The sequence below is a fragment of the Hyperolius riggenbachi genome, chromosome 5, assembly GCF_040937935.1.
Source record: "Hyperolius riggenbachi isolate aHypRig1 chromosome 5, aHypRig1.pri, whole genome shotgun sequence".
In the NCBI taxonomy this organism is placed as follows: domain Eukaryota; kingdom Metazoa; phylum Chordata; class Amphibia; order Anura; family Hyperoliidae; genus Hyperolius; species Hyperolius riggenbachi.
Genome location: NC_090650.1, coordinates 307,151,696 through 307,166,478, shown reverse-complemented (window position 1 = coordinate 307,166,478; position 14,783 = coordinate 307,151,696). Strand labels below are relative to the sequence as shown.

At 41.3% G+C, this 14,783-nt stretch overlaps 1 protein-coding gene across 1 annotated transcript in view; it reads left to right on the top strand.

Moving 5' to 3' along the window:
• NAPG (NSF attachment protein gamma) overlaps nucleotides 1-14,783 on the top strand; it is a 45,760-nt gene that overhangs the window by 12,255 nt on the left and 18,722 nt on the right. Inside the window, exons 3-7 of the mRNA XM_068237165.1 lie at nucleotides 4,987-5,071; nucleotides 8,842-8,859; nucleotides 10,064-10,094; nucleotides 11,275-11,384; nucleotides 14,705-14,771. Of these exons, the coding sequence (XP_068093266.1) occupies nucleotides 4,987-5,071; nucleotides 8,842-8,859; nucleotides 10,064-10,094; nucleotides 11,275-11,384; nucleotides 14,705-14,771 (311 nt within the window). The remainder of the gene's footprint in view (nucleotides 1-4,986; nucleotides 5,072-8,841; nucleotides 8,860-10,063; nucleotides 10,095-11,274; nucleotides 11,385-14,704; nucleotides 14,772-14,783) is intronic.

Sequence of the window (14,783 nt, the reverse complement as noted above, 5' to 3'; positions counted from 1 at the left end):
GGTATTTCCAGTACATGCTTCAACTAAACAATTGATTAACAGTCAATGGAAGAACCCTGATAAGGTCTTTTTGTCTAGGGGTTTTAAGCGTAGATTCCCTTTTGCAGAAGAGGACTGTAAACAGTGGGATAAATGTCCTAAACTGGATGCAGCTTTTTCGCAAGTACATAAGGAGAATGAATTATCCTTTGAAGATCTAGGGCTTCTGAAAGAACAGTCAGACAAGAAAGCTGAATTTGCCTTAAAGAAAACCTGGTCGGCCATATGTGCGAACTTTCGCCCGGCCGCTGCTACCACTTGTGTAGGACGTACCCTAGACTTATGGATGCATCAAGTAATGCGTCACATTAAGATGGGGTCAAGTAAAGAAACGATTTTAAATTCATTTACGGTAATGTTCAAAGCTATCAATTTCATTATTGATGCAGCAACAGAATCTATCCGTCTGACTGCAAGGGCGGCTGCCTTGTCTAATGTGGCCAGGAGAAATATCTGGATTAAAACCTGGGAAGGTAGTAATGTCTCTAAAAACAAGTTATGTACTATTCCTTTCTCAGGTGACTTATTGTTCGGGCCACAGTTAGATGAGGTTCTAGAGAGGACATCAGATAAAAAGAAAGGGTTTCCTAAAAAAAGGCAATTTAGACAGGGGAAACGTTTTTTTTCGCAAAAATCGGCAAGAAAATAAGACAAAACCCCAAAATAGACGTAAACCCTGGTCTTTCTCTCGGGAGCAGAACAGGCCAAACGCCCTGTTTGACAGTTCAGACTCCGCTACAAAGAAACAGCTGTGACAGCGAACAGGCTGTGGGGGGAAGGTTGGGCTCTTTTTTCCCACAGTGGCAAAAGTTTGCGACCAGCCCATTCATTCTAAATTTGATCGAGTTGGGGTATCATATTGTATTCCAACAGAAACCTCCAACAAAGTTCATTGTAACAAAGGAACTGAGATCAAGCAAGGAACAAAAAGCCATATATTGTATTCTACAAGATATGTTAGAAAGAAAGGTAGTCACTCTGGTACCAATCCTGGAGCAGGGAAGGGGATTTTATTCAAAGATCTTCCTAGTGAAAAAACCGTCGGGAAAATTTCGTCTAATCCTAAACCTCAAACCATTGAATCCCTTCATAAAACATCAAAAATTCAAAATGGAATCGATTTATTCCCTGAGAAATCTGTTGTCAACCAATTGTTTCATGCTCAGTATCGATCTCAAGGACGCCTATTGGCATGTTCCGATCGAACTGAAATCCCAAAAATTTCTAAGGTTTGCGGTAAAAGAAGGCTCCATAGTAACTCATTACCAGTTCCGTTGCCTCCCCTTTGGCATAAAGTCCGCTCCAAGGATTTTTACCAAGGTGATTGCCGAATTAGTCTCACATCTGCACAAGAAAGGAATTATGATTGTGCCTTATCTGGACGATCTGCTGGTCATGGCAGAAACAAGACAAATGTTATTACACCACAGGGAAATTGTCGTGAAGGAGCTTCAACAAGCAGGATGGATTCTGAGCCTAGAAAAATCTCAATTAGAACCCACTCAAAACATTCTCTTTCTGGGGTTTATGATAGACTCAATAGAACAGAGGATGTTTCTACCAGAACAAAAAATTGCAAAGGTAGTTCAGCAGGTAGAAGATTTCAGAAGATTGTCGGTCATCTCGATTCGAGATGCTATGAGACTTCTGGGACTTCTAAATTCAGTAGCACCAGCGGTGCAGTGGGCAATGAAGCATTCACGAATATTACAGAATTGGGTCTTGAAAGATTGGTGCAAGACGATGGAATCGCTAGATCACTTAGTACAGATTCCAGAGACAGTAAAAGAGAGTCTAGATTGGTGGACGAGTCCACGCATATTATCTCAGGGCAGGCCTTGGCATTTCCCAACACAAGTAATCTTAACTACAGATGCAAGTCTGTTGGGTTGGGGAGCCCATGTGCAGGGATTCAAGACACAGGGTCTTTGGCAACAGCATATGAAAGGTCAGTCCTCAAATTTCAGGGAGTTGATGGCGGTAAAGTTGGCTCTGATAGCATCCCGACATGTGGTAGCAAACAAACATTTACAAATAAGAACGGACAATTCCACGGTAGTGGCGTATATAAATCGCCAGGGAGGAACGAGGTCCCAGAAACTATTAGCTCTAGCCCTAGAGATACTGGACATAGCGGAACGGACTCTGTTATCCATTACAGCAATTCATTTGAAGGGATCTATGAATGTGCTAGCAGATCTACTGAGCCGAAAACCACTATCGAACGCAGAATGGCAATTGAACCCAAAAGTATATCAATGGATAACATCAGTGTGGGGTACTCCGGTCATAGATCTGTTTGCCAACAGAGAAAATATGAAATGCAGTCAATTTTTCTCCCTAAACGTCAGAGACAATCCAACAGCGGTGGATGCTCTCGCACAGATATGGGACTTCAGTCTAGCTTTTGCATTCCCTCCTCTGAATCTCTTACCATTGGTATTGAGGAAAATTGCAGTATCCAAAACAACAGTAATTCTTATTGCTCCAGATTGGCCACGAAGGTCGTGGTATCCTCTGCTACTGAAATTGAAAATAACAGAGCCGATACTACTTCCTGTTCAAGACAATTTAGTATTGATTCAGAAACAGATGGTGCCAGTCATCAACAAATGGAAGTTGACAGCTTGGTTACTGAACAGCATATACTAAAGAGTTATGGATTATCAGACAAGGTAGTTGATACTTTGATTAAAAGTCGGAAAAAGAACACTAGAGCAATATACCTGAAATATTGGAAAAATTATAATCTATGGAAACAAGAATCAGGTTTTAAGTCAAATGAGGTAGCTACAGTCCTAGAATTTCTCCAAAGTGGAGTGGATAAGAAACTGGCCTTAAAGGGGTTCTTTCGCGAAAAAAGTAGGCAGTTAAAAAATGTGACAGATGACAGGTTTTGAGCCAGTCCATCTTTTTAAGGGGGATTCTCAGGGCTTTCTTTGTTTTCAACAGCATTTCCTGAACAGCAGTTTAACTGCCAAAATAGCAAGATACCAGCCGGCCTCCCTAATCACTTGCACACTATTATGTCAGTTAGATTTTGCAACTGTTGTTCAGGAAATGCTGTTGAAAACAAAGAAAGCCCTGAGAATCCCCCTTAAAAAGATGGACTGGCCCAAAACCTGTCATCTGTCACATTTTTTAACTGCCTACTTTTTTCGCGAAAGAACCCCTTTAAGAACAATTAGGGTACAGATTTCAGCGCTTTCTGTTTTTTTAGACAAACAGTTGGCTGTTCATCCTCTGATTGCTCGATTTGTGAAATCAGTTGAAGGGAATAGACCAATTGCTATTAAACCTTTTCCCAAATGGGATTTATCCTTAGTTTTGAAGGCCTTGACAAGGGCCCCGTTCAATTGCAATACCAGTATGAATTTACGTTTATTAACTTTCAAAACCGTTTTTTTTTAGTAGCTATCACCTCGGCAAGGAGAGTGAGTGAACTCGAAGCCTTGTCCTGTAGGGAACCCTATTGTATTTTTTATAATGATAGAGTGGTTCTTAGAACAAGTTCTGAGTTTATCCCAAAAGTGGAAGATATATTTTACCGATCTCAGGAGATTGTACTACCGACTTTTTTTTCCTAATCCTACAAACGATATGGAAAGACAACGACACTTACTGGATGTAAGACAGGTACTTAAGGACTATCTGGAAAGAGTAGAAAGTGTAAGAAAAACCGAAGCCCTGTTTGTGAATTTCACTGGAAAGTTGGTAGGGCAAAGAGCATCTAAGAGAACGATTGCAAACTGGATTAAGCTGTGCATTATTGAGGCTTATAAAGTTATGGAAACGACTCTGCCAAAGGAGCTTAAAGCTCATTCTACGAGAGGGACAGCAACGACTTGGGCTTTCAGAGCTGGTGCTTCCCCTCTGGAAATCTGTAAGGCAGCAACGTGGAAGAATCTGGGAACGTTCATGCGGCATTACAGATTGGATCGGATCTCTTCATCAGACCAGGACTTTGGAAGGAAAGTCTTGGAGGCGATCAGCTCACCCTAAGGTTAGTAATTACTTGAGTATCATCTCGATGTATACCTGTCCCGGAGGGTTAATGGAAAAAACTAAACATTAGCTTACCTGGTAATTTAATTTTAAGTAACCCTCCAGGACAGGTGGGGTAACCCACCCCGTTTTTACTCATTATATATGTAGTGTTAAAATATGTATATGTATATATATATGTGTGTATATATATATATATATATATATATATATATATATATATATATATTTCACTATTATGTATGGTTAGGTGTCAGGTGGTTGAGACCTGTTGGAATATTTCTTTATTTAATACTGCCGGGTACCTGACAAACTTTTTTATTTATAGAGAGGCTTGTGGATGTTTCCTGTTTCCTGGGAGGGGCCAAATCTCGATGTATACCTGTCCTGGAGGGTTACTTAAAATTAAATTACCAGGTAAGCTAATGTTTAGTTTTCAAATCATTAGCGCTTAGAAAAGGCTGCCAGTGGGTTTGAGCCCTTGCTGAATTTTATTTTCTATGCCTATTTTTAGGCACCATTACCACTGCATTCTTGCGTTTTTGTTTGTGAAAAGTTGCGTGTAAATTTCACAGGTCACATGCAGAGCCATTGAAAATCATTATGCATGGATCTGGTTCAAACTAGTGCAGCATGTGAAAAGCTGCAACATGCTGTCCAAATTTGTTTTGGATTGGAACTGACTGGGAAAACAAAAATCATTCAATGGACACGCTGTATCCCATTGAAATTACATTGGAGACCGCCTATGCACATTTTTGTAGGGTGTGTTTTTTTTTTTTTTTTTTTTTAATTATTATTTTTATTTTAGTGGAAACTGTCCCTAAGACTTTGCAGCTTTTGTGTGTGTGTGAGTGTGTGTGTGTTTAAAAGGATGAAATAAAAAGATTGCAGTTTTTTTTTGCATTATTAATTATGCAGTTTGATTTATTTTTTTTACAGCTGTTGCCTTTAAGAATGCTAAACAATATGACCAGGCGAGAGAAGCTTTCCTGAAAGAAGCTGAAGCTTATGAAAATAATAAAGCGTATCCTTTTTCTTGACATAACAGCAGTGATTTTTAGGATTATTATTATTATTTTTTTTTTTTTAATCACAATCTTTAGTGGACGTCCATTTAACGTGTACAGGACTTGTATAGTTTAGTATTGTGGCAGATGACCCACCATTCTAGATTATGGAAGTCAGTCTATTCTCAAGAAAGAAAATTATAACCCTATTTGGCTGTAAAGTGTCCCTGAGAAATGGGAGGAGTTTACATTGCCCAGGCACTGCACAATTCTTTTAATAAGTTAGATGTTTGATTTGATAAGTGTCTAATGAAAATCGTATCTAAAACTAAGGCCTTCCAAATCGATATGTGATGGAAAGGGGAGGTGGGTTGTAATACCTGATTTAACTTTTGATAGATTGGCATTTACTCTCTGCAGAAAAGCAGTTGCATCATCAAATGTTCTGACAATTTGTAATTCAGATTCAAATGATGTTACCAAGGTCAAAAACAACAACCCACCCATGAGCTCAAATGTCAGAGAATTTAACCATCAGCTCAAATGTTACTGGTAAGGACTTAATCAAATAAATCTAATGGTGTGTACACACGTCGGATTTTTCCAAACGGGTCGTTTGGACGTCAAATCGGGCGTGTGTACAAACGGTAGTTCAGCTGATAAGACTGGTTTTGACGGATCCGCTTGGCAGATCGGTCAAATCCAGTCTTATCAGCTAAACGACCATTTGTACACATGCCTGATTTGACGTCCAAACGACTGGACGTTCAGACGCCCAAACGACTGGTTGTTTAGAAAAATCTGACGTGTGTACGTACCTTAAGAGCCCAAGATAAGGAACCCTAATGCCTAGTACACACACCATACAATTTTCTGTTCGATTTTTCTGTGTTAAGCCCAATCTACACGATACGATTCTTTGTACGATTTGATTACGATTCTATTTACGATCTGATTAAATCCGACATGTCCGATTGGTATTCAATTCGATTTTCCATTGCAAAACAATGGCAAATCGAATTGAATCTCGATCGGACATGTCGGATTTAATCGGATCGTAAATAGAATCTTAATCGAATCGTACAAAGAATCGTATCGTGTAGATTGGGCTTTAGATTATTTTCTGTAGAGACTGGTCATTATCTCTGGTGCATTGTCTTCTGGTTATTTCATGCTGAGTAGAACAATGCCTAATTGCTGGGCAGATAGATAATTTCCAACATGTTGGAAATTATCTTTCTGCCAGGTAAATCTAATGCTGGGCATACACGGGTCGTTCCGGCGGCCGATTAGCCGCCGGATCGACCCCCACCGTGTCCGCGCGGATCGATTCCCGCAGTGGTCGGATATTATCAATCGAGCCATCAGGTTCGATTGAAAATCCTCCCCTCGACGCCGTGTATGCCCTGCATAACAGAAAATCTAACCAAAGTTGTATGGTGTGTACCTAGCATTATGCTGGGAATACACGGCTCATTCTGAGCCATTAAGATGGCTCCATAGATAATTTCCGACATGTCCGATCACCGTTCAATCGTTTTGCCGCTCTATTCATCATTGAAGTAAATTGAAAAAAAGATAAGCGAATCGAGCGGGCAAAACGATCGGACGCAGAATCGCGCGTGCCAGAATCGACCCGTGTATTGCCAGCATTAGATTAGGCAAAACAGCTAGTTTGCTGGAAGTTCAGGAACATAAAAATAACTTTAACAGCTCTTGGCCAAAGTTTTAGGCAATGGTATAGCAAAGGAGCTAAAGGGCCAAGTGTGAGTTTTACATTGCTAGCACCAAAGAGCTCCACAACCTGCCAAGGATAGCTGCGGTGGAAGGGAAAAAAAGTTTAATTATTCTTACTATTAAAAACTCATATAGAGGCACTCATTACCAGCATACCACTAATGGAGAGCTAATTCCAAGGATAAAGAGGGGCCCTCTTTGGTCCATGGGCCCCAGTATGGTTGCAGCCTCTGCATCCCCTACTGCTATGCTACTGGTTTGAAGTAAGTGAAGATGACAGGATTTTACTGAAGGACCCCATAGATTCTGATATGGTACAAGCCAGCCATTCATCTAAACACATAGGGCCTGATTTGCATAGAGTTTAATGGCGCTGCTTTGAATGCGGGACTTTGCGTGCGATCTAAACTTATCTAAACTTATCATGCCTAAACTTATCATGCCTAAACTTATCATGCCTAAACTGAGTTTAGGCATGATAAAATGGTTATCACGCCTAAAGTCTTTAACTGGGTTATCACCGCTTTGTGAATCGAGCCCATATTGTGGCTGGATAGTGTACTGGTTCTGCCTCTGACACAGGAGACCAGTGTTGGAATCTCGGCTCATCCTGTTCGGTAAGCCAGCACCTATTCAGTGAGGAGAACTTGGGCAAGTCTCCCTAACACTGCTACTGCCTATAGAGCGAGTCCTAGTGGCTGTAGCTCTGGCCCTTGGAGTCTGCCAGGAGAAAAGCGCGATATAAATGTTCTGGCCATATATTTGGCCATATTCAATTACATTTTTTCTCCTGAGTTTTCTCCTAGGGGATATTTCACAACTTGTCAATAAAATATCATTTAAACTATCAGCAAGAAAGTAAATGGTCAAAATAATTTGTTAGTACCTTTTCACATACTTTTTTAGTACTTTTACAACTGCAAAATGCTGAAAAATTCTTTTAAAGAGAAGACGAAAATGTTCCTCCTAGGAGAAAACTCAAGAGAAAAAGTTAATTGTATATGGGCCTTGTCTTGTCCTGTCTTGATTTCATTGCAAACTGAAGAGACAGAAAGCAAGGGCCACTATTGCATTGCAGCTTAGTGTCTGGGGTCCTGCGTTTTCTCCTAGGTGATATTTTTAAACTTGTCAATAAAATGCGCTTTAAGCCACCAGCAAGCATGAAAACACCCAACATAATTTTGATAGTACTTGGATGCCCGAACAATCATTTCGATCAGTCTCTGTCTGAAATAGATCATAACAATTGATCTGGCTTGCTGGAAAGATCTCGCTCTAAATGGTTTGGTTGGTTGTGCGGCAGTAGTGGCATCCAGTTTCCTGATGATCGACAGACTCCCGGACGGTCTCCTTCCCCCTTTTAAAACACCACAGGGCCCCCCAGACCTGTGGTGAGTGTTGCAGGCTTACCTGTCTGCTGGCACACCTGCTGCTGTGTTCCACTTCTCCACCCATCACCGCCCAATGCCTATACCATGTGACCCCGCCCTATATGCGTGAAGTGAGTACATGCGGCAGGATTATGGGGCTCAGGCACTCCCGAAGATGGAGAGAAGACATTGAACACACGCCACTGCGAATAGGTAAGCTGCATCGCTTGCACGCTCACCACGGGCCCAGAGGGGGCGCATTACAATGGGGAAGGGGTGGTCGGGAGGTTACTTTAGGTAGATTTCCAATAGGGTTTATGCTGAAATCTTTTGGAAATCAGTGTGCAGTCTGTGGGCAGGTAATGGATCTCTCTCTCTCTCTGATCAGATTCAGAAAGGGATCTATGTGATAGTCGATCTAATAATGTATGGCTACCTTAAGTCACTCACCCTGCTGAGCCCTTTATCGGACAACCATCTAAAATGTGTATTTCATTGCTAACTTGAACAAAGTTTAACATTTCCTCTTTATTGTACAGTACTCTTGTTCTCCCTCATATTTTCCACAGGTTAAATATGTAGTTGATGGCGATTTAAACTAATTTGATTTAGATAAAGGAAACCATTTATAAAGATGATATCAATTGTATTAAAAAGCCTTAATCATTTGTTCCATCAAGACTTTTCCATGCTGCCAAGTGAGTATAACCTGGATCGATGTGAACTGCAAATGCATGCTTTTCTTTTACCAGTGATACGTTGACAGACTACTATGATCACTATTGTAAAATCATCAGATTTTAGGGATCCAGCCTATGCACACGTAGAATTATCATACTTTAATAGCTGTCCCCATCACATAGGACCCACATTAAAAATACAAGATTTCAGAAATAAAATCTATTTTCTAAATTATAATAATAAATAGCAGCCTTTTTTTCAGCTGCATGATGACAAATATAAAATATTTTACATTTATTTGAGGAACCCCTCCCTTCCTTTCATATTGCCGGGACAGAATCCGGCAAACTGGTAGAGTAGATGGTGTCCAGCAAAAGGAGGAATTGCCAATGGCTGCTACCTGTATAACCCTAGTTATGGAAAGAGAAGGGTGAAAAGCATGCACTGAAATGCTCATAGGCTTGGAGGAGTGTTTATTTATCTTTGTATGAGTCAGAGTGGTACAACTAAATATTTTTAATTAAAAAAAGTTTGGCTTGGGTCCGCTTTAATACTGGGGCTTGTGCAATGGAGAAAAATAGCCCATTTGTACTACTTACCATTCAAGCCATACAGTTGCTGAAAAGGAGTGTTTTTTTATTTGTTTTATTCATATCCATGGTAAAATGAATTGGTGTGATCAGTAATAACCGATAACTGACTACACACAAGTTTTTGCAGGGTGCTTTGAGGGGGCACATTTATCAAGACCAGTGCAAGGAAAATCAGAGAAAATGTAGAGCAGCCACTCAGGTTTCAGCTGTTAAATGAAACAAGGTTTCTGGTTGGTGGGTCAAACGGCTCCACTCTTGCACCAGTTTGCATTACATCAGTCTTTATAAATCTAGTTAGGGGGGAGGGGGGGACCAATCACTTACATATAAATCTGAGCAACTATCAACACCCAGCTCAATTTGATTGAATAAAAATGTGTCCTTCATGGATTTTTATTGATATGATCAACGATTGATGCCAGAGTATATCAGTTATGTGTTCATGTCTTATTGAAGTCAAGTCTCTAATTCATTAAAAACATTGCATAGTGTATGGTTAGTTGTAATCTAGCAATACTAGAGTGCAGCAGCCACATAAAGCCATGTTCTTAAAGGGAACTGTGAGTTCAGAAACGTGGGACCCGCCATTACTAATATTACATTTTTTGCTTTTTCTTGCTCCCATCAGAGCCTATGAACAAGCTGGGATGATGCTTAAGGTAAAATGAGTCTATTTATACCTATTAGAATGATGGCATTTACATTAAATCATTCAAAATGTAATATGGAAATGTTTCTATATGTACAATTAAACTGTAAATGTAACAGTTTTAGCAGTTGATTGTTAATCTGTACTTAGGCTCTGAATCAGTACAAGTCATGTACAGTACATTAGTTAGTGTTGATTTGCCCTAGTAACAGACTTTTGTTATTGCCTGTGATCCTAATTCAGAGCTATTGTACATGTTCACCCCACAGATCAGGGAGACCTCCCAGCTATACTGAGGAATGGCTAACCAGTGTCAGAAATCCATGTCTAGTAGATCTGTGATGATTAACAGTTAGCCCACATTGGTCAATGAGATGCAGATTGTTCAGAGTTCATTCAGTTCATTCAGGATGAGATCAGAGGTGCCTATACTCCTGTCACATTGCTGCAAGGCACTGTATATTGACCTGAGGAAGCGGGCTAGTACCCATGAAACGCATTGTCTATTTTGTGTTCTGAATAAATAACTTCTAGTTTAACTGGTGTCTTTTCTTCTGGAGAGGTAAGAGCTAAAAATCACTACTTCCAAATGTTGGGCTCCTTCATCCCCGCAAATTTTTATTCAGGATTATGCTAATTTTGTATGCAAATTTTTGCAGCTTGAAAACAGACCAGTCGATGAGGAGCATCGACTAGCAAGTTAATTTAAATGTCCAGGGTACTCCTACATCCTGTACAGAGAATGAGGCCTTCATAGTTCACTACACTGATCAGGAGCTTCAGCTTGAAATAAATAGTGCTGTGTAAAATGCACTGACTAATGTAGGAGCCTTATGCCTGCACAGGAGCTGCTATGATTCATATTGTGTAGATATCATTATCTGGTCAAGTGGATAAAGGTAAAGCTGTGTGCATACATGTTGGATTGATCCAATTGCGACTGTTTTCCATGCAGTGGGACATCTCCTCCCTCCATCCATTTGGGGCCAGACAGTATGACTCTAGGACTAAAATGCAGTAGGATAACTGGGCCATAAAGAGTTAGGAAACACGTTTTACCCACTACTATTCCCAATACTAATGCTTCCTTAGAGTAGAACGCCAGTCAAACTTTTTGTTTTAGTCTAAAAATAACATTTTTGGCAGGAGTCTATTGACATCCAAAATAATAGTGTCTCTTCAAATTATAGGAAATGCAGAAGCTTCCGGAGGCCGTCCATTTGATAGAAAAGGCCAGTATGATGTTCTTGGAGAATGGAACACCAGACACCGCTGCTATGGCCTTAGAAAGAGCTGGCAAGTAAGTGACCAGATTGCAGAAATATTACATTGTGTAGTTACATAACAGATAAGCTTGGACTACAGAAAGTAACTCAAAAGTAAACCTAATATATACTGAGCATTTGTTGTTTCAGCGATAAAGTACATAGGTAAAGGTTGCCTTCACTGAAAACTGTATATCAAAACATGTTTTTATTCTAGAGCTACACCTAGGATAAATATATGCAAATGAGTACCTTCAAAACCACATGGAAATTAGCACTGTTGCAGAACGCATCAGGGGGAAGTCCCTCTTTCACCTTCCGAGCCTGCCTATTGGTTCTTTTAACCCCCTTGGCATTGATCCTGTGTATAGCATTGGGTTACTTATCACTGCAAATTGCTGTAATCCAGATCTACACTCGTGGAGACCACTAGGAGGACTGTGAGTGCACAGCAGAGCTCTAAGATCACTCACCTCCCAGGGATTCAGCCAGGGCTGTGGAGTCGGTGCAAAAATCATCCAACTTCGACTCCTCAGTTTATGAAACCTGCAACTCAGAGTCCAGGTACCCAAAATGGCTCCGACTCCTCGGCTACCCATAATGGGGGGCACACTCTAGCTACAAGTACAGGGGTACCTAAAATAAAGGGGCACAATCTCTGGCTACCCACACTCGGACACGGCTACCTACACTGGGGGGGGGGGGGGGGGGGCTTTCTGGCTGCCTATGCTAAGTGGTCTGATTCTTTCCACATAAAACATTGTACCACTTTTAAACACTAAAATCAGAAAAGAATCCTACTACCAAGGAGGTTAATGTGATGAATATCTTTACAACCAATAAGAAAGCTCAACTCAGTTTCTTCACTTCCACAACCTTATTGCCTTTGCTCCAGTCTCTGAAATGACTTAAAAGACATGTAGTTTTCACTGTAGGTAATCTCTGCTCATGATGATTACCATTATCTGCTTCATTCATATTGCTAGAGTTCAATGTAAATATACAAGCTCTGGGATTGTTACTAATTAATTTTCTTCTGTATTTGAGTCACTGATACAGAACAAACATGCATATGAGATCTCCGTGCTCACTGACCGCATGAAATCTCTAAATGAAGAGGAGCGCGCCATAGTGCATTACATCAAGAGAGGGTAATTTATTGTGGTTAAAAGTTATACTCACAAAGGTACAGATATAAAGCGCGTGTCAGCGGACAGCCAGCTGCTTCAACTCAGTGGAGGATGACGCGCTGTGGCCAGCAGCGCGAGTCCCGATCGTCTGGGTTCCGTCTCACTCGAGGTGGGCGTGGCTTGATGCTTAGCACGCGTATGACATCATTACGCGTTTCGGCGCTCAGCGCCTTCGTCAGATCTGCGCGTCATCCTCCACTGAGTTGAAGCGGCTGGCTGTCCGCTGACACGCGCTTTATATCTGTACCTTTGTGAGTATAACTTTTAACCACAATAAATTACCCTCTCTTGATGTAATGCACTATGGCGCGCTCCTCTTTCATTTAGAGATTTCTTGCCAAGCAACCCCATAACGGAGCGTCGCAGTACATTCATTGAGGAGGAAGCGTCTGTATGTGATTACCTGAGAGCAGGAGCGCAAGAATCTTGTTTGTACTCACTGACCGCATGCTTGTTTTAGGCCAAATCATCCCCAAGTAGTGAAGTGTGTATATAGGTGATGGTGCTGGAACCTGTGCCTGTTATAAAACGAGTTAGCAGTGGCAGATATACTCTTAAAGGAAACCTGAGGTGAGAGACCTATAGGCTGACTTATTTATTTTCTTTTAAACAATGCACATTGCTTTGCTGTCCCGCTGATCAACTGCCTCTAATACTTTTAGCCTTAAGGTGGCCATACACTGGTCGATTTGCCATCAGATTGACCAACAGATCAGAGAGGGATCATATGGCTGCCTTTACTGCAAACAGATTGTGAATTGTGATTTCAGCATGAAATCGATTCACCATCTGTGGAGCTGCCGCCGCCCTCCGCATCTGATACCTGTTCTGGCCGGCACCAGTCCCCCGGTCTCCGCTGTCTTCTTCTCCAGTCTGGGCTCCAGGGCTGCAGCTTCACTGAACTTCCTGTCCGGGGAAGTTTAAACAGTATAGGGCGCTCTACTGTTTAAACGTCCTGTCCGGACAGGAAGAAGTGAAGCCTGCCGGGGCCCAGCGGAGGAGCAGCGGTGACAGCGGGTATACACGCCGGCCGGATCAGGTAATGTATTGCCGCTAGCATCGGTCGTCGGACATTCGAACGCCGCTATCGACGCACTCCTGACCCGCTGGCGATCGAGCGAAATCTTCCGCATGGACGGATTGACAGGAACAATCGATTTTGGATGGAAATGGATCGTTCGGTCAGCGTTTGCGCAATGATTTCACAGCAGATTCGATCACAGTGATCGAATCTGCTGTATATCGACGGGTAAATCGTTAGGTGTATCGGCTACTTTTAGACCCTGAACAAGCATGCAGATCAGATGTCTCTTACGAGATTAGCTGCATGTTTGTTTCAGGTGTGTGATTCAGACACAAGCCTATGAGCATTTCAGTGCATGCTTTTCACCCTTCTCTTTTCTTAACTACAGGTATACAGGTGGCAGCCATTAGCAATTCCTCCATTGCCAGACACCACCTACTCCAGCATTTTGCCGGATTCTGTCCCGGCAATATGAAAGGAAGGGAGGGTTTTCTCCTATAAATGTAAAATATTTTATATTTGTCATCATGCAGCTGACAAAAGGCTGCTATTTATTAGTAGTAGTATTATTATTATAATTTAGAAAATAGATTTTATTTCTGAAATCTTGTATTTTTTAATTTGGCTCCAATTTAAAGGAAACCTGAAATCGATGAAAAAAATATATATACCAGGGGCTTCCTCCAGCCCCCTTCAAGCTCATCGGTCCATTGCTGTCCTCTGCTAGGTGGCCTGATAATTCATCAAGTAGGGGGTGAACTGCGCATGCGTGGCACGACTGTGCCTGCGCTGCCTGGACTTGACTGGTGGATTTACTGGGCCATCTAGTGGAGGATCCATGCGGCCTAGGAGGACAGCGAGGGACCGATGAGCATAAAGGGGCCTGGAGGAAGCCCCAGGTATGTATAATGTGTTTTTTTTTTTTTTTTTTTTCATAGTCTCAGGTACTTAAAGCCCACACTGTTGGTGGCATGGGTCTGGAGGGGCATTTAAGATGTAGCTGTAGTTTTGTTAAGTTCAGTTATCCTTTAAAACAAACATCAAATGTTTACATTATACAGAATTTGTATAACTTACGGTAATTTCCACATCTGTTGTTCTGTAAGTTGAGGACCTAGTGAATGTCCTTCTTTTATTTCAGGCTAATAGAAAATGTGAATTTGGAAAAAGCGGTCCAGTTGTATCAACAATCTGCATCCGTCTTTGAGGTATATAATGCT